The sequence below is a fragment of the Hermetia illucens genome, chromosome 3 (genome assembly GCF_905115235.1).
Source record: "Hermetia illucens chromosome 3, iHerIll2.2.curated.20191125, whole genome shotgun sequence".
Taxonomy (NCBI): domain Eukaryota; kingdom Metazoa; phylum Arthropoda; class Insecta; order Diptera; family Stratiomyidae; genus Hermetia; species Hermetia illucens.
Window position 1 is genome coordinate 155,891,212 of NC_051851.1, and position 20,769 is coordinate 155,911,980.

Consider the following 20,769-nt stretch of genomic DNA (forward strand, 5'->3'; position numbering starts at 1 on the left):
GGTGCCAGGCGAAATGTGCGCCTTAGATTTTGGTGTGAGCGATTTTGAATGAGGATTCAGCATATTTCGCAGTTCCACGAGGACTAATAGTCAATTCCTGAATGCCAATAGTGATTTTTACAACGAAATCAAAATGTTTCCACGTAACTTGATCAGGATATGCAATCGCCTGGCAGTCATTGCCTCTAGTCATATAACACCCAGTGCTTGTTGTGAAAGTTTGGGATCAGTATCCGCAAGGAATGTTAGTTTGATGACTAGAATTCGTCCACCAATGGTGACAACAGGATCTTCAAGGTCCTTACAGTTTCCTAAGCAGTTGTCTAGTACAGTAAATAACGATGAACAGGAAAGTACTGCGGATTGTGAGGATGAACTGATGGAGGACTTGGAACAGGATGTTGTGGAGAGCGGAAGCAGACAGTTCAATTTGAAGGATCTACTGTACTCAGGGACGGAGGATGAAATAATTTTGCGGTTGAATGAATGTGCAGGTCCAGATGAGGTAAATATTTGGTAATGAAGAAGGAAAACAATGTCTTGGTTCTTGTTGATCATAAGATGTTGTTCAGTCCACCCCCAATGTGTTTATGCTTCCACGGCAGGTACTCACGTAAATACTTTTAAAAGACTCCAATCTACTTCGTTGAAAGTAATGTGAAAGATGTAGTTGAAGAGTTCTAGGGATACAGTGCTTCTTCCGCATTTTGGCACCGTATTGATACATCGAGTTAGATTTTCTTAGTTTTTATTTTTCAATAGTGACTTACATATCAACATTGGTAACTTATTTCTAGCTTAGGTTGAACTTAGCTTTTCTAATTCTATTTCAATGGGCGGCTATTACATTTGCTTGGCCTACACGACCTTCCATGTAGATTTACTTTACTGTGGATTCCATATACGTACATAAATCTTGACATATCCTTATTTAGCATTAACTTTATTTAAAAAACAAGTCGGAATACCGAAAGCTCGGAACTTAAGGTATGAAAGGTTTTGTGTATTTCTTTTATAAAGAGATTTGGGTGTGCATTTGTCCCATTAGCATGTAGCACGTGAAATATGCATATATTATGTGAAAATAGCCACTTTCAAGTGATATTGACATTCATAGTCTTGAATTTGCAGAGGAGCGACAGATTTGACCTAGTATAACTTTGTTAGTAATAGTGCGATTTTCACTAAATTTGGCAGGATCATGATCTATACTATAGCCTACATTGCTGCAAAATTTTGTGATTCTAGGGTGAACTTAAGGGGGGTTTTCCTGTCAATTACTAGAAATTATAGTAATATACTATTATTAACTTTATTTGAACAGGTATCGACATGGAGGGTATTTCGGAGCCTAGGCACCATATAGTGGCAGCCCTCTGATTTTTTCCATGACCACTTTCAACCCCCCACACTCCCCACCTTTCCAACAAAAGTCAAAACTAAGAACGGTTTCGAAAAGTACTAACCGAGACCTTTAATTTGATACCCCACATGATTATATTTGATGAAAAAAAAATTTACACCCCTCTTTTGCATGTATGGGGATCCCCCCTTGAATTCATCGTAAAAGGATGTAGCTCACTATATGCGTGAGCGTTCACAGTTCCCACGTTTCTACCAAATTTGGTGTCAATCGCTGTAACCGTCTCCGAGAAAAATGCGTGTGACGGACAGACAGACAGAGAGACAGACAGGCAGACAGACAGACGGACAGACAGACAGTAAACCGATTTTAATAAGGTTTTGTTTTACAAACAAAACCTTAACAAGTCGGAATACCGGAAGCTCGACACTTTAGGTATAAAGGTTTTGTGTTCATGTTATGTGAGCAACTCTCTATGAAACTTTCTCCATTCACACATAAAGTGCCCGACAAAAAAATGTTCGCACTACGAATATGAAAGAAAATTCAATTTCAAAAAGACTTTTTCGGATTTATCATGAAGCTGGAGAATAAAGTTGTATAGGGCCTACAAATAAGTTCTGTCGGTTTTTTCTTTAAATTTGAAGCTTTATTGTGAAAAATTTGTTATACATTCATTGTTCAAAGTATTGCCCATCGCTAGCCACAACTTTGTTCCATCTTTCAGACAATTCATAGATACCATTGCGCTAAAAATTGGCCTGCTTGGCCGCTATCCACTCATCGAGCCATTTTTTGAGTTCGTCGTAATTGGAGAAGTGCTGGTCAGCCAAGCCATGCTCCATCGACCGGAACAAATGTTAATCAGAAGGAGCAATGTCTGGAGAGTACAGCGGGTGGGGTAGGACTTCCCATTTCAACGTTTCTAGATATGTTTTAACGGGCTGTGCAACATGTGGACGAGCATTGTCATGTTGCAAAATAACTTTATCATGCCTTTGCTGGTATTGCGGCCGTTTTTTCTTGAGTTCGCGGCTCAAACGCATCATTTGACGTCGGTAGAGTTTGCCCGTGACCGTTTCGTTCGGTTTTAGCAGCTCATAGTATACCACACCCAGCTGGTCCCACCATATACACGGCATGATCTTCTCACCATGAATATTCGCTTTGGCCGTCGATGATGAGGCATGGCCGGAGTATCCCCACGTTGCCCGACGCTTGTGATTATCGTAATGGATCCACTTTTCATCGCCGGTAACTATTCGATGCAGAAAACCCTTCCTTTCTTGTCGTTGGAGCAGATGTTCGCACATGAAAAAACCGCGTTCGACGTCTCTTGGCTTCAGTTCATACCTTTCCGACCTTTCGGATCATTCCCGTTGCTTTTAAATGGTTGGAAATGGCTTGCTGAGTGACTCCAAGTGTTTTTCCAAGTTGTTCTTCCGTTTGCGATGAATCTTGGTCGAACAATGCCTCTAATTCTTCATCTTCAAAAATTGTTGGCCGTCCGGCGCGCTCTCCGTTTTCCAAGTCAAAATTGCCACTTTTAAACCGTCCAAACCACCTCTGACACGTTTGTTCAGATAGAGCATGGTCACCATAAACTTCCACCAAAATGCGATGACTTTCGGTTGCTTGTTTCTTCATATTGAAATAATGAAGTAGAACTCCCCACAAAAACACATTATTTGGTACAAAATTGGCCATTTTCGTTGATGAAAAAAGTATTGTTGTTTACACTTCAATTAAATAATTTATACTGACGTTTGTGCCTATTGACAGTAGCTTTCCGATGAATGTTTGGAAATGTGGATCAATGGAATAAAAAACTAGCTATGCCATCTATTGTGAAAACCGACAGAACTTATTTGTAGGCCTAATACTTCATGTGATTGCATGTAAAGTTCTTATTATTTGCACCAGTAGAAGTTCTACTCAAAATATATGGTGGAAAGGAGAGTTGAAGTTTTGAGGGAAAAGGGACATTCGTCGAAGATATATAGATCTTCGAGAGTACAAAAAACGTTGAAAATAAACATGTACAGAAACAATTTGTTAAATGATTTTTTTTTAATGAGAGTAGATAAATGAAGGTATTAATAAATTAATTTTCGTTTTTTTTTTATTTTCGGTCTTTAATATTTCGTATGATCGCCTTTCGCCCTAATCACCTTGATTGGTATAAATTTTCAATAAAATCGTCCGGAATGTCATTAATCCGTAACTTTTCTAAGATTTTTTTATTAGATTTGCTTTGTTCCATATCGATCTTTGTTACAATCGCTGCTTTATGAACGCCCCTAAGTTCTCTATGGGGTTTAAATCTGGACTGGCCACGGGCGCGACTGTATGACAAGCTCCTCATTCCGAAATGTTACCTGTGAATAAGGACCGTATTAAGGATAAAACAGATAAAAAATTTGGCATTGGAAAATATTTCGTTTACATACAGTACGAGCTCAATAACACGGAGCCAAATCGTCCTGAAATATTACTTCATCAAAGTGCTTCTACCGTCTGAACAACGCAATCTTCGATAACTTTTTTGTACTTTTCGGTGTTGACAGCACCGCTTAGAAACGAAAAACCACCAATTCCTTTGGATGTTATGCATCCCCATATCATTATTGATGGAGAATGGCGTGCAGTTTGTACAACACTCTGTGGGTCAAATCTCTCTCCTTTTCCTCTTCGCACTGGCGACGGACTGTCAGATCCCAGCAAACTGGATTTCGACTCATCAGAGAACACAACTCGCCTCCAATTGTGCACAGTCCAGTCACGTCGTTTCAATGTCCAATTCAGCTTTCTTCGAGGATCGGCTTTTTTGCTGGTCCTCGAGCTCTTAGTCCTACTTCATTCAACCGTCGCTGCACCGTTCTCTGACTAACTGACACATTTTCCCCTTTCAGCAATTCAGTACGTAATTGAGGAGCAGTTGCATATCTATCTCGCAAGGATGCTCGCTCTAATGACCGCCTGGCCCGGGAAGTAATCACCTGCTTCCTCCCGCTCCTTTGTTTTCATCCCAGACTGCCGTCTCTGGCATACTTTAAAAAAATTCTAATACTTGCCTCAGAACAATTGATTTTTTCCCTATTTCCCTAATACTTTCACCCCGTTTCCGCAAAACCAGAATACGCGCCTTTTCCTCAACACTTACCTGTTGCACACAAAATTAGGGGTTTCACTCTCTCTCCTTCCAAATCTCTAAACAAACTGATACTGAACTAAATCTGAATATGACAATCCTTTTATAACACCAATATTTAACTTTAAATTCCAGAACAGACATCATTAGGCGATACTTAATGTTATCTAGAGGTAATTAAAAAGATGGATGGAGATGGAAAGTGTTGAGTGCGTTTTTTTGTCGGGCATTGTACATATAAGAATGCCAAATAATGCGTCATATATTGCAAAACAAAATACACTTTACTCTGAGCACGAAAGCATACACACCTATATCTTATTGAACACTGTCCGCGAATTTCATTAGCTTATCACACACACATGTCTGCCTCCAGTAATTCATACTGATATTCAAATAACTAAAAAAAACTAAAAAAGAAAAGTCGAAGTGTCTCCATGGACCACGCCTTCATATAAGTTCACTTTATACATATGATGACGTCATACACCTCCTAGAATGCAATTAAATTTACATGAAATGCAATAATTTCACTTCCAATAACTCTGTTAATAATAGTTGCAAACTTTCCAGAATTATGTCCTATATTATTAGCTACCCGTTGCCAAATTTTATATTTCTAGGATGAACTTAAGGGGGGTTATCGGGTAAATTTCAAAAACATGGGTATTATAATATACTATTATTAACTTTATTTGTGCAGATATCGGAACGGGATGTATTTTGAGGAGATTCTATATAGGATGTATCGCTGCGATTTTTTTCAGTTTTTTTCGGTTGGATAAGTTCTGAGAACGAGACCTGTTTCACTTTGATCCCTCACTTCCCCTTATATTTCATCTAATATCAGAAGTAAGATTAGTTTCAGAAAGTACTAATCATCATCATCATCAGCGGCGCAACAACCGGTATCCGGTCTAGGTCTACCTTAATAAGGAACTCCAGACATCCCGGTTTTGCGCCGAGGTCCACCAATTCGATATCCCTAAAAGCTGTCTGGCGTCCTGACCTACGCCATCGCTCCATCTTAAGCAGGGTCTGCCTCGTCTTCTTTTTCTACCATAGATATTGCCCTTATAGACTTTCCGGGTGGGATCACGGAATAGTCCATCCTCATGTAGGAGGCTAAAAATTCTTCGGAGGATTCTTCTCTCGAACGCGGCCAAGAGTTCGCAATTTTTTTTGCTAAGAACCCAAGTTTCCGAGGAATACATGAGGACTGGCAAGATCATAGCCTTGTGCAGTAAGAGCTTTGACCCTATGGTGATACGTTTCGAGCGGAACAGTCTTTGTAAGCTGAAATAGGCTCTGTTGGCTGACAACAACCGTGCACGGATTTCATCATCGTAGTTGTTATCGGTTGTGATTTTCGACCCTAGATAGGAGAAATTGTCAACGGTCTCAAAGTTGTATTCTCCTATCCTTATTCTTCTTCGTGTTTGTGTTTGACCAGTGCGGTTTGATGTTGTTGGTTGATTCGTCTTCGGTGCTACGTTGCCACCATATATTTTGTCTTGCCTTCATTGATGTGCAGCCCAAGATCTCGCGCCGCCTGCTCGATCTGGATGAAGGCAGTTTGTACGTCTCGGGTGGTTCTTCCCATGATGTCGATATCGTCAGCATAGGCCAGTAGTTGGGTGGACTTGAAGAGGATCGTACCTCTTGCATTTACCTCAGCATCACGGATCACTTTCTCGAGGGCCAGGTTAAAGGGGGCGCATCATAGCGCATCCCCTTGTCGTAGACCGTTGTTGATGTCGAATGGTCTTGAGAGTGATCCTGCTGCTTTTATCTGACCTCGCACATTGGTCAGGGTCAGCCTAGTCAGTCTTATTAATTTCGTTCGGGATACCGAATTCTCTCATGGCCGTGTACAGTTTTACCCTGGCTATGCTATCATAGGCGGCTTTAAAGTCGATGAACAGATGGTGCAACTATTGTCCATATTCCAACAGTTTTTCCATCGCTTGCCGCAGAGAGAAAATCTGATCTGTTGCTGATTTGCCTGGAGTGAAGCCTTTTTGGTATGGGCCAATGATGTTCTGGGCGTATGGAGCTATCCGGCCTAGCAAGATAGTGGAGAATATCTTATAGATGGTACTCAGTAACGTGATACCTCTATAATTGCTGCACTGTGTGATATCTCCCTTTTTATGTATGAGACAGATAATGCCTCGTTGCCAATCGTCAGGCATTGATTCGCTGTCCCATACCTTGAGCACAAGTTGATGAACCACTTGGTGTAACTGGTTGCCTCCATATTTAACCAATTCGGCTGTAATTCCATCGGCTCCTGGCGACTTATGATTTTTTAGCCGATAAATTGCACGGACTGTTTCTCCTAAACTTGGTGGTGGCAGTATTTGTCGGTTGTCTTCAGTTGGCGGGACCTCCAACTCGCCAATGTTCTGGTTGTTCAGTAGTTCATCAAAGTACTCAACCCATCGCTCTAATATGCCCATTCTGTCGGAAATCAGATTTCCCTCTTTGTCTCGGCAGGATGAGCATCGAGGTGTATAAGGCTTCATCCTGCTGACTTGTTAGTAAAACTTCCGCGCCTGGTGCGGTTGCTCCCTGTACTTTTCTAGTTCACAGACTTGTTGGTTCTCCCAGGCTTCCTTTTTCCGTCTGTGAAGTCGCTTCTCCGCTCGACGGAGTTCGTGATAAGTCTCTGCGCGTGCCCGCTTTCTTTGAGAATGCAACATTACTCGGTATGCGGCATTCTTTTGTTCCGTTGCTAGCTTACATTCATCGTCAAACCAGCCGTTCCGACTCCTTTTGCGGCTGGGGCCAAGTATGTTTGTGGCCGTATCCATGATAACGTTCTTCAAGTGATTGTGAAGATCATTTGTTGATGCTTCATCTCCAGGTCCTCTGTTGACTGCGGTTATTGCGGCATCCATTTCCCTCTTATAGGTGTCGCGGAGGGTTGTGTTGTGGATGGCTTCAGTGTTCACTCTCACCTGATTGTCAGAGGGGATTCTAGGTGGTATTGTTATTCGAGCTCGGAGCACCATGCCAACGAGATAGTGATCCGTGTCTATATTGGCCCCCTATATGTTCTGACATTCATCAAGACTGAGAGGTGGCGACGTTCGATCAACACGTGATCAGTTTGGTTGAAAGTGGTCCCGTCTGGAGAGGCCCACGTATGTTTGTGAACCGCTTTCCGCGCAAACCAGGTACTTCCAACAACCATTTCGTGTGACCCTGCTAATTGAATAGTCCGCAGTCCGTTATCATTTGTTTTTTCGTGTAAGCTATGGGAGCCAACGTATCGCCTGAATACGGGCTCCTTCCCTACTTGGCTGTTAAAATCCTCAAGTATGATTTTGATATCATATCTGGGACAGGCTTCGAGGGTTCGTTCTACTGCCTCGTAGAAGGTATCCTTCTCCGACTCTGCAGTCTCCTCTGTAGGGGCGTGAACGTTTATGAGGCTTATAGTTCTAAACTTGCCTCGCAAGCGCAGAGTGCATAGACGTTCGCTTATGTTTTCAAAGCCGATAACCGCAGGTTTCATTTTTTGGCTGACTAAGAAACCTACTCCGAGCACATGGTTTACTGGATGACCGCTATAATATATGGTGTAGTGGCTCTTCTTCAGGAAACCGGTCCATGTCCATCGCATCTCTTGCAACGCTGTTATATCAGCCCTATGGGACAGGGTATCGGCTAGCTGCTCATCAGCTTCATCTCTGTATAGGGAGCGCGCGTTCCATGAGAAAATGCACAAATCGTTATTCCGTTGTCGTTGTCGGGTCCGTCGTTTTAAAATTCGTCCTGTCCGAGGCTCCTGTTGTGGCTTCGTAACAAGTTGTTTTCCGTGTAGGGTTGTCAGCCCTACCCAACCCCCAACCTGGAGGACCATTTGGTACAATTTGTCCCGTTTTTAGGCGCGGGAGACTCGCCTTCATCCTTCTCCGTCTGCAGCTTTTCGTTAAGAAAGAGCTCCCAGCGGTCACCACGTGGAGGTGGAGATAGGGTTTGGTAGTAGAGCTGTTGGTGTTGGTTCAGCAGACATTTCCCAGGTTTTATGCTCCATCGTGGGTACCAATCCACGTTTCGCCCCGGGACTTATACTACCCTTTGACCACTCACTAATCGGGCCCTTTTATTTGAGACCCCACTTAATCATACTGTCTGAAAAAAAGGTACACTCGCATTTCGCATGTATGGGAAGCCCCATTCAAACTCAACACAAAATGGCGCCACTCGCTGCATGTAAAGGGACACACAGACCACATGTTCTCACCAAATTTCGTAACAATCGGCTCAGCCGTTTACGAGTAAGTTGGCTGTGACGGACAGACAGACAGACATTGAACCGATTGAGGTGCTCGCACTAAAAGCACCACAAGGTTTTTATTTTACTTACTTAAAAAAGGGAGGATACTTAAAACTGCTATATACAATAGCACATCACAGTAACTTGTGCTTATCCTCTATGCATCCCTACCAGGCCAGGAGGGTCAAAGAGGGAAAAGATGGAGGGTTTTAGGTTATTACTCCCAATTTGGCAGGGTCTGAGAAATATGGTCAATGGGGATGTACTACCCTGTTGGTAGAGTTGGCGAATTAATGGATTTGGGTGGTCTTCCTTTTTCTCGAAAAATCTTTTCATCAAATGCATTCGCTCTCACCGATATATTTTGGCATTTTTCACGGCCTTTCTAGTCTTCCAGTTATAAGAGAGGCCAATGCAATATCTTTTTATTCTAGAACCCGAGTATCTAGATTGTCTCCTGAGAATATACAATTTTGCAAGTATTTGCAAAGAAGTGCCAAGTATTTTTCTATTGTTTTGGTGGCCTTGTTGGGGCGGAGGTTTACCGCGAAGATAAGAATGTCATCGGCATGTCAGTGCCGGTCTCAGGAGTGGGAACGTCAGTCGTGAAAAAGCTATATAAGGTAGGCCCTGAAATGGGTTTCCCACATTGATATAGAAAGGCTACCTTCGAGAAAGCTGATGGCAATTCTGATAATCGGAATTGGGAAGTTGTTTTCGATTGGTTTGTATATGAGTCCGTTAGCTCATATGGCGTGAAAGGCCTTTTCTAGATCCAATGTGCAAGCTACGGTTGGTTTATTGTTGAATTTAGGTCTAGAAATGACAGTATCGTGCAGGTTGCTCAGTGCATGCTACGTTCCGTGTTTATGATGGAAATCGAACTGGTGACTTGGAATGATATTTTTGAAATTACAATGCTGAACAAGTTCAGTTGTCCAGGTTCTCTCAAAAAGTTTTCCTAGATTGGAAAGCAGGGAAATGAGTCTGACATTATTTGGCTCGGAGGAGATTCGTTTCTTTGGGATCGCAACAATTTTTGCTACTTTCAAAATACATGGCAAATAGCCGTTATCAATCAGTAAATTTTTAATGACGAAATTGTTAATCTCGTCTGTTCCGGCTGATTTTTTATCGTTCAGATTATGGGTCAAGGTGGTGAGTTGTGGAAGACTCAGAAAATGTTGCGAATCCACTGGTTTGAACGAATTTTCTAATTGTCATTTCAACAGTCGTAGTTAAGGATGGATCGCTTTGAGGCGGCGAGGTATTGAGTTGAGCCTGAAATGATTCCGCAAGAATGTGCGCTTTTCTTATGTCACTGCAGATAGGTTCCCTGTTGTTAGTAAGAACGAAGTTTCGGGACTTTTGTTTACTCGTCAACCTGCTTATCTTCTCAAACATATTAGGCGCGGGTTTCTGTCTGCTAATTTCCGGGTTAATTCTTTATTGCGGGAATTCGTCACCATTGGCCGAATAACTGTATTCAGGCAATTAATCCGGGAAAGCAATACTTTGTTTTCTGCATGGTCTTTATTTCCATATTTGTGTAGAGCCGCTCGAGGTTCCTGCGCCACATTTGTTTGACTTTCATGTTTAACATGATATCATGGGGTAGAGAATTATATTCGAACTCATCGACTGTTATTAGCTTGGAATTTTTGCTTGTAGCAGTGTTGATGGCGTCGGTGGCTACAATCATTGCTTCGTCGATTTTTTATTATTTGCCAAGTTTCAGGTTATAACGAGTTTTTTTCAAATTCAGATTAGGCGCTAAGTCTGACTTGAATTTGTCCCAGTCTGTGTGACCGAACAATCTCATATTCATTAGGACTCGCGTTTGTATTTGAGAAGACGAGGAAAGTTGGAGCTCAACTGCAAAATGGTCGAAGATCCGGTGATATTTTACAGGATTTCACCTGAAAACTTTGTTTGGTTTCGTCAGACAGCAGGAAGTAGTCGTGGATAGACTGACTACTCGATTATGTCGGTGTATCTGGCAAAACCATCTCAATATTGGTGAGCGAGAAAGGGTCGTGGGTTCTTTTTGGCAGGGTTTCCCCATTTGACAGGTTTTGACCATTGACTGCTTTGTCGCCCCAGGAGGTGTGCTTCAAGTTGAAATCGCCCCGCAGGAGATGGTATTTTGGTTTTAACTGGAGATTGCTCAAGACTTGCAATTCATGGCCTAGTTGCTCAGTTTTAGAATTACAGTTGATGTAGACGGAGACTATCAGGATCCGTCTACTATCGGTCGTTTTAACTATTGCCGTCGCAGCGGTTTTTGATGGCGACTTCCTTAAAAACGTAATCTTTTCGAACTAACAGGGCAGTGAATTTTTATCGTTCCGAATAATGTTATCTCCTATGAAGTTTACGTTGTGCCTGCTTTTAAGGTGAGTCTCCGAAATGCGGGTAGGTAGGTATCAGTGGCCGCTCCGAGGAGCCCAATTAGCGCTTTGGTGCGCCGTTTTGATGCCACAAACTCCTAAGACCGTGACTGTTGTTATAGGAACAGGGAAGCGGAGTCCAGCTGGCTCGGATCTTCAGAGCCAGCCCGTAGCATTCACGAAGGAAAGCAGCTCTCCGACCCTGTAACTAGAAATCTCACTGAGGTCCGTAAGAATGGTTTACCCAGTGTCCGCAGCCTGACTCGAGCCAGAGCCGGGCAATCGCAGAGAACCTACCTACCTACCTCCGAAATGCAGTAGAAGTTGACCTTCAGAGTTTCGATTAACAATTGGGCGGTGGCACGTTGTGAGTCTGAGATCAGGAACGCGGAGTTGAATGTGATAATACTTTTGGCATGGTCCCCTGTGGACTCCGTAAAAATGGGGATTCTATCACCCCTCGTGTTGTTAGAGTCGCCTTTAGGCCCTTGCCTTGCGGGACATTAATATTATATGCCATAATTGGAGGAATTTTCTCCTTTTGTGCTTTAGGGTACTAGCAGAAAAGGCGCTGACACCTGGCACTTAGGGAGCACTTACACTTTTAGTATTCACCTGTTGCTTTTTGGGGTTTTTTTCCGCCGACAGATGAAGTTGAGAGGATTTTCTTGTTGCTTCTCATCGACGACTTCAAGGCGCAACCAACTTTTCCTGCTATGGCTCACTTGCGGGCTCTTCCCGTGTTGGACGGACTGATGAAGTCGGTGCTTGACGTGGCTCACGCAGTGTAATATAGTCAACTGGTACTTCTGCTGGCTTGGTCAGGGAAATAGCGTGCTGTCCCACGTTCATAGCGGAAAAACCCTATTGCGGGGATTTCACTTTGTCCTTGAGTTCACTGATCGTTTTCGTCAACAGCTCGATTTGAGTACGCTGATTCTCAATTTGTCAAGTATTGAAATTAAACTTGACTTTTTGGACAACGTCATCACTGGTGACGAAACTTGGGCTTTTCAATAGTCAGGCTCGAGAGTGTGGAAGGGGGGGGCGGGAGGTTCTCCGATACTCCGATCTCTCACATGTCATTAAGAAAACATTCACGTGCCTTTGTCGGTTGCGTGGGTCCATACCGGATCCTGGAAAAAAAAATTACTAAGCGGGAATCTACGTGCACCTAACGATATAACCACACGCGAGCTAAAACTGGAGTCGTAAATCTTCGGATCTCAGTGCCGCGATCAAAAGTGAGGATCCACGACGGATCACGTCCTCCGTAATTTTTTTCTCAAAAAATCGTTATTAACTGCCTTCTTGTAAGTGGGATGTGACCAGGCTAATCCTCAAAACTTCAATATTATTGTTTTCATTTCAGTTATTCCAACTATATAAAGAGTGCGGCGATCGCTTCAACGAGCAACATGCGACTCAGTTCATAATCCTCTTATGGTCATTCATGCGATCCAACGAAAAAGGCTCTACTATGAGAGTCACAATTCGTGCACTGGAGTTTGACTCGTTCCTTAATCAACTACAGCCCCTTATTCATAAGATGAATTTTGATGAACTGACCTGCAGTCTACTATATCTTCAGAAGATCGGTGTCGATTCTAGTCACAAAACAATGCAAGAGCTCCTATGTCACACAGCAAATTCAATAAAAGAAGGTGAGGGTAGCATTTGTGTTTTGTATCGAATTTTGAATGAATGAAAATTGAGTTGAATTGAATGTTTGTGTTTTAGTTTCAAGAAAAGATTGATAAAACTGGCTCCATTCCTAGGTACCTCCAATATTCCCCTATCCGCCCTGTCACGATTCGCCGTGGCCGTCAATACGAATGGTGACATCTTCACTCCGCTTGTAAGCAAAGAAATAGTGCCTCACATAATAGAGCATTTGAATGCTTGCTCTGAAGTGGACGAGATGCGGCTGCTAACGATTTGCCTGCAGCACTTGAACCAACTAGTCACGAAGGATATGTTTACTTTGTACAAGCAAAAGCTGGAGGAGCTATTGAAAAATGGCAAAATTACCAAAGACGATGTGAGATGCATATTGAAATTTATTAATTTCCTGAATATTCCGTGCTGGTCCCAAGAGAACACGGCGTTAGTTAGTTCCTTACTTCTGTTGTTGAAGGACACATTTTCAGATATGTCAGCGAAGGAATTAGAGATAGTTTTTCGGGTAATGCAGAATTTTTTCCATAGTTTCAGGGATAAGTTCATATGTTTTTGTTAACGTAGGTCCTACAAAGCCAACTAGAACCAGCCTCTCTGATACCCGACCTCAAAGAGGCATCTGGAAGGCTTTTCGAGCGATGCCCAACCATTGAAACCCTTGATTTTGTGATACGTTTCCTACAACCCAAGAAGCGACATAAAATGATCGCCACTGTAGAACAAATTATATCAAATGAAAGCCTTACTTCCGCTCAGCTTCCTCGAGCCTTCCGAATCCTGCGCTCTCTGAAGATATCCAACATCAAACTCTGTAATAAATATTGGCGCCTAGTTTTGGATGAAATTCGGAAAAGCCCCCACGAAAGAGAGTTCCATCGATTGTCGCGACATTCCCATCGCTACATGTATTTCAACAATAATTTAGGTGGGACGTATCACAATAGAGAATTTGAACATGCCGTGTGCGAGTTAATGCTGGAGGATATTGAGCAAGGTCTGAGCGGACTTGTACCAAGCCGGTTTGCGAAAGCAGCTTCGTTTATTATTGCTTATGGTGGTAACATCAGGTCGAGTGAGGAAATCCCTGCGGTAATAATGGACAAGATGGAAGCAATGTCGAAGCAGTTTTCCATCCTTGATTGTTTGCAATTGTCCCGAGGTTTGCAGATTGCTTTTGAGATGAGATTTCGGCACAGTATATCGACAGAAGTTGCTCCCAAATTGAATCAAATCAGCAATATTTTGATCGAATGTGCTGAGAGACATTTGCAGGAGGATCTGAACCTGCAGGATTTGAATCATGTAGTCCGTTCGTTTATCAATTCTAGAGGTAAACGCTTTTATTTGAAATCTTTAGGTTTTAATCCTGTGCCCTCTTTACAGTCCCTCGCAAGACATATTTATTCCAAAACCTTATGGATCGATATAGAGGCTCAATCAAATTTCTAAATTCACGAATTATTCGGGATTTAACTTTCAATTTGAATGCAACGAACTATGTGATACCAGAAATTTGCGAGAGTATCCTTCAGTACGTTTATGACAATCGAAATTATGTCACTGGGGACACTGTGGAGAAAGTGTTAACTTGCTGTTATTCGATAGGATATATGCCACAAAATTTGGAAGTACTGCATTGGTGTGATGAAATTATTAAAAGGTGTCTTCGTTAGAATTTCGTAGCATGTGGACAGGATATATTCACTCTTTATTTTCAGGGATTTCAAATTTATGAATAGTTTGTCAATAGTCCAATCATGCCTGGCGCTTTGTTACTTCAAGTCTCTGTCAGAACAGTTGATTCATCAAGTTTTCACCATAGATTTCATCCAGCAAGTTGAAGACGAAATCAAGATGTGTTATTCGAAGGTAAGACCAGAATATTAGAATATTGAACCCAAAATTAAATTGCAATAAAAATTCAGGAAACATATCCAGAACGTATCCTCAACCAAGTGATGCAACTGAATCGGGCTGTCTGCTTAGATTACCCGGAGGCTCGGGTTCCATGGTTCCAGCAGAATTACATCGAGGCCCAACTGTCTAAGAGTAAGTGCCAATTTTGAGTCATTTTTTTCTGGTCCTTATTTCAAGTCCTTCAATTCCAGAGGCCAACATCCAATCGAAATTTTATACAGATATTAGGAGGCTTCTGACGTTTGTTGTGGATGATGAAAGGCTCTTGAAGTGTAATCATATTACACCTTACGGTTATCGGGTAAGATTTTGCTTCTGAAGATTGCTTTTTGTATCGGTATTTGAAGGACATTTTCTGCTTACTTTTATTGCAGATTGACTTCGTAGTTCATCTCAATCGGAGCAACAAATTCATACCTCCTCCGAAGGATAGTAAAGTGATTGATAAAATTTCGAAGTAAGTAGATTTTGAATTGCTTGCACTATCCACTCTTGGTATCCGTCACGCTGCAAGTCCTTCCCACGTTTAATCAAACCAATGACCAGGTCGGGGTGGGTTTATATCCATTTCATCCGGTCGAGTTGAGATATTGTTACCAATCGGCTAATGTTGCCCTTTTCGGTCCGTGATATCTCATCTACAATTCGCATAAAGATTTCAAGTGCGCCATACCTTTTGATATTGTCTTGTTTTTATCCGTTACATCGCGGTAAGGAGTAAATTGTCGGACACTTTATTTGCTACACACTTTGTTTGGTCTTTTCTTTTCTAAGTTTAAAGACCCTTAGAGATAAGTGAAGACTTCCACTTAGAATTTTTAATGGATCGTGGAGCGGTTGGTAATCCTGTTTTGGGGTAGTGAAATATTCGACACGGTTTGGAGAGAGTTATTTCAGGCCATTTAGCGAGTTACTCTCAACTTCATCAATAGAACTGTTCATAAATTGTACCGACTACTGCATTTAAAGCGACAACTGGCCACTCCCTGATATGTGGTGGAAGGTTTTGGTAATCATAGGTTTTGGGACAGTCGTGCTCTGGAACACTGCTGAAAGAATTGATTTTCAGAAAGCAGATCTATTAACCTTGGCCTCCGGTCAAGTGGTAGCTATCCTCGTCTTATAATATCAACGGCGAAGACCCTTTCAGTTCTTAAGCTGTTGCACGTGAGATTGCAACGGTATGAGGCTGCTGGAAACACGATCTTCAGTGTGGTAGGGTTTGTGACGGAATAACGTGTTTCGCAGGTTGCAGTTTTAGCAGCGTGTTCTAATACTCTGTCCTGCTCATAAGCCAACTTCGCCATGATATAGCCTTACGCTAAAGGGTGCGTGTATAGATCCTAAGATTCTCCCACCATCGAAAATCTATCCCATGCTGAGAATAATCGGATGCTGGCACTGTAAATGATCGAAGAATCGCAAGGTATATGGTAGCCATTTATCCCTTGATGGTTACCTGAAATGCACCTCAGCTCCCCCCACGACGCCTGCATTCCTTCTCTACTATACTGCGCCTAGTGCTCTTGGGGCGATCCACTCGTCGGCCATCTTGGGAGAGTGGATTCCACTACATGGCATAGCCAGTAATGTAATTGTCGCGCTTCCTTGATGTGTAACCTATTTACTGCCACTTCCGACTTCCAATTACATTGCCAGGCCTGTGCACCGACCAAGTTTTTCGTTTTTAATAGGGGTAGGCTTGCGTACTCCCATGACATATCGCAGACAGGTGTTGAGCTTAGAAACCTTGTGTGACAATCCTTTTTACTTGCGAAAGCAAATATTACAATCATTACAGGAGCTGGTCTTGAGCGGAATGGTTCTTCATAAAGGAGAGTTAAGTCGACATCGAAAAAAGATAGCTCCAGTCCATCATTACGTGGATTGCTCGCTCCGGGTCCCCACAATTTGTAAACATAAGGAATAAAGAACTCGTCATAAAAGACGGTTAAAGTGTATGTGATGTTCAGTCGTGTTACCATTGACTAGTCATATTTGGCTGCCAACGAAATAGCGATGTGCATGGAGTTGAGATGCTTGTGAAGGTCAACCGATATCGCTATCGCGACTGTAAATTCATCATGTTTGTCAGTTTCCTAGTGCAGGAAGAATCGGGTCATCGTTTAATCGTTCAATCTAAAACGCTAGAAATACTTCTGCATCAATTGTTGAATTCTCTGGCCTTTATGCTTATCAGCGGGTTTATGTCGATTATTTTTCAGGTGAGGTTGTCATCATTGACGATATTCCGGTCTCGTTACTGGGCTGAATATTTCATTAAATTCGTTGCCTGAGGTCTGACTACGAACTTAGGCTTATATCTCTGGTTGTCTCTGTTGCTGTCTTCTTTAGTTCTTGCAGTGGATAATTTGCTGATTGGCGGAGGCTTCCACCAGGGCCCAAGTTAGTTTGGACATGGATAAAGGAATTGCATTATGCGCCCATAATTTCTTCCCATTTATATTAATATTTTGGTTCTCATGTTCAATTTATGATAGACTTGCCTCAACATACATTTTTGGTAACTTCAAGCCGTCTTTGCATCTGAGAGTGTATTTCCTTGTTGATAATGTAAGTTTTTCAAACTACTTCTGAGTTGGGTTCCTCGAAGGTGAAAATTTCCTTTCCGAGGATTTTGAAGCTGGGTAAGCGTGTGCGCTTGCTGTTCCAGATTCAGATGAAGTTTTATCTCCTTCATTGCTGTCCCATTTGAGATTCAGAGTATGAATGAAGCAGTTCGCTGCCAAGAAGCGAGTTTTATGCTGCTTCGACGATAGACCTGTCTTTCCGTTTACTCAATCTATTTTACTGACACATGAACATGGTGATTTTGGTAATCATTGGGTGGCTATTTGATCGCTTTCTGGCTGATTTCGATCTTGTGTCTGACGTAGGGAAGGGGATGTATAGCATTCCTTCTATGGGTTGTCGTATTGGATTGCAAAAATCCGTGTGGATGATTCCCACATTGCATTCAAGGGGCAGTCGATGCATTTTACCCTTGATGCAGCATTCACAGGAGATCTTTTTCTCTTTGTCTTCAAATGAAATTTCAGCTATATATGGTTGCCATTCGCCTGTTAGTAGTGGGGTATAGCGCGGCAACCATAATTTCGCGCCATCGTTTGAGGTTATTTGAAACGCCTTTCAGCTCCTTCCACAACTTCGCAAGACGCTCGCACTCGTCCTCTACTGTTCTGTGCCAAGTGCCTTTGAGGCGACCCACTCGTCGGCCATCTGGGGAAAATGGATTCCATTGTATGGCGTAGCCTCGCAAAGCAATTGTTGCCCCTCCCTAATGTGTAGCATATTCCACTTCCGTCTTTCGATCACAGTATGTACGAGTAGCAGGCCTGTGCGCCGACCAAGTTCTTCGTTCGAGATAGTGTCAGGCCAGCGTATTCCGATGATATGACGCAAGCTTGGGGCTTTTGGGTAACAGTAAAGTTCACTTTTCATTTGCTACTCCCATATAGCAACACAGGACAGTCTCAACTTGATCTTGATGTTGAGATAACTGCATTTATAGGTTTGAAATTTGCATTTGCAGATTTTAAATAAGACAGCAAAACGGGATCTAGCGCTGTTAATGCATTGGGTAACATCCAGTTCGGTGCCACCATCAGCAGATACCACGCTTCCTAGACAGACAAATTGATCGACGCCTTCGCTCTCTCCGGTCTCTGCCAGACCGTACCCCCAGCCAATTGCAACGAGAAATGAAGCAGCTGGGTGGGGATAAGGACGGCCCTGAGCTGCTAAAGTCTCTCTGGCTGCAAGAACTCCCGGAAAGCACCCGCGCCATCTGCGTGGACTCGGGATCGCTGGAGGTGTTGTCCGCCAAGGTCTACAAAGTACACGTGGTCGCGGAAGTTAGCCGAAACACAACTTGGGAAATTGTCGAGCTAAGTCGATGGTGACAACACTAGCCGACGTGGTCAAAAAGCTCGCAGCGACGGTTGGTACTTTGCGTTCAGGAGGTAGATCTCGATCACGGTCAAGGTCTGCTTCCCGAAATGGGCGTTCGGGTAGTCGTACGCGGGGACGGCCTCGACGATTTGCTGGTATCATCATAAATACGGAGCTTCAGCGACTAAATGTACCACCGGATGCACGTTTAACGCAACAAAAACTAGGCTTGCTGGGTGCCTCGGCGACGGCTACTCGAAGCGCAGTACCACGTCATCTTACAATCTTCGCCCTCTAAGCAGACTTGCTTCCTGGTCGACATGGGCGCCGAGGTGTCGGTTCTCCCTGTACCCCGTCCGAACACCCTAATTCCGCAAATCCTACGACTAGTGGCCGCGAGTCTCGGACTGCGCCACACGTTTTCGTGGAGGTTTTTTTTTCTGGCGGCCATTAGCATCCCCATAATGGGCGCAGACTTCCTGTGTCACTATGGGCTGCTAGTGGACTTGCAGTACAAGGCTTTGATAGATTCCGCAACCTTATTACAGACTCAATTTTACCTGCTAAAATGACACTCTTTCAACAATTTAGAGAATGTTACCGGAAAGTAGTTTCTCCCAGCCGGTTAAGCACGATGACCACTACCGGCTTTCCAATTTTCTCAAAAGTGGGTCCACTTTCATTCCAGAAGCTTGCTATTGTGAAGAAAGAGTTTGAAGACTTGATGAAACAGGGTATTTGCAGACCATTCAATAGCCGTTGGTCCTCTCCACTTCATTTGGTCCCTAAGCCAAACGGCGAATGGCGACCATGTGGAGATTACAGGCATCTGAATGCTCAGATAGTTCCAAATCGATATCCCATTCCACTCATCCATGATTTTGTGCAATCGTTTATGAACTGCTGTGTTTTTATGACCTTGGATCGATCCAAGGCGTACCAACAAATCCCTGTCGCTCCCGAGGACATTCCAAAAAAGGCTATCTACACACCTTTCGGACTCTTCGTGTTCACTGGGATGATTTTCGGGTTGTGCAACGCTGCGCCGACTTTCCTGAGGTTCATCCACTCTGTCTTACGAAACTTGAACTTTTGTTTCGTCTGCATGGGTGATGTTTTGGTCGCTTCGTCTTTAGAATCTGAGCACTTGGAACACCTCGAGTGCATTTTTCAACGTCTCTTTGAGGTCGGACTTGTTCTAGACATTGAGAAATGCAAATTTCTCTAGAAACAGGTAAAATTTCTCGGCCACTTGATAACCCGTGACGGTATTCAACCTGATTCAGACAAGGTTGTGGCGATAAAGCGCTTTCCCCTACTAACCACGGTTAAGGATCTGCGAAGGTTCTTGGGCATGTTAAACCTCTATCGTCGTTTCTTGCTTAGGGCCGCTTATCACCAAGCGATCCTGAAAGCCTAATTTCCTAGGCCCAAAACTACTAACCCCTAGTTGTGTTCGTCGATGCCTCAGATACAGCCGTAGGCGCCGCTCTTCACCATTGGGTGAATCAAATCTGGCAACCGTTGAGCTTCTTTTCAACACAGCTCAACCCAATTCAACGCAACTACAGCGCTTACGATCGTGAGCTACTCGATGCGTATCTAACTATAAAATAGTTCCATTTCTCCCTTGAAGGTAGCCCGTTGGCCGTGTTCACGAACCACAGGATCCTCACTTTCGCGCTTAGACAAAGTATCCTCTCGCCAACTTCAACACTTGATTTATATCCGCCAGTTTACTTCTGGTATCCAACGCGTGACTGGAAAAAACAATGTTGTTGCAGACGGGTTGTCTCGAATCTTGGAGGTCACAGTCCCCGCCGCGGTAGGTACCAGCACTGAGGAAGGAGGCACGTGGTCTCCGAAATGATTGTATGCGGGAAAAAATAAAAATATTTACAGGATAAGGAAAAAAACCTAGTTCTTTTTCCAAATACAAATTCAAGGAGTTGCCTATTTATTTACTCTACGGGACCTCAGATAAGGGACCCAGGCCATTGATTTCGGCCGATTTTCGCAGGAAAGTATTTAAAACCATACACGATCTTGCGCATCAAGACGAAAAACC

At 43.1% G+C, this 20,769-nt stretch overlaps 1 protein-coding gene across 2 annotated transcripts in view; it reads left to right on the forward strand.

The window, feature by feature from the left end:
• LOC119652634 (FAST kinase domain-containing protein 1, mitochondrial) overlaps positions 1 to 20,769 on the forward strand; it is a 21,952-nt gene continuing 1,183 nt past the window's right edge. Inside the window, exons 1-9 of one of the 2 annotated variants that reach the window (XM_038056882.1) lie at positions 1 to 505; positions 12,565 to 12,856; positions 12,971 to 13,377; positions 13,437 to 14,202; positions 14,256 to 14,532; positions 14,591 to 14,741; positions 14,798 to 14,921; positions 14,981 to 15,090; positions 15,164 to 15,246. In XM_038056882.1, coding sequence (XP_037912810.1) covers positions 134 to 505; positions 12,565 to 12,856; positions 12,971 to 13,377; positions 13,437 to 14,202; positions 14,256 to 14,532; positions 14,591 to 14,741; positions 14,798 to 14,921; positions 14,981 to 15,090; positions 15,164 to 15,246 — 2,582 coding nt within the window. In that variant the 5' untranslated portion in view covers positions 1 to 133. Of the gene's footprint in view, positions 506 to 12,242; positions 12,506 to 12,564; positions 12,857 to 12,970; positions 13,378 to 13,436; positions 14,203 to 14,255; positions 14,533 to 14,590; positions 14,742 to 14,797; positions 14,922 to 14,980; positions 15,091 to 15,163; positions 15,247 to 20,769 lie in introns of those variants that run through there. The other variant, XM_038056883.1, reaches the window with a different exon arrangement.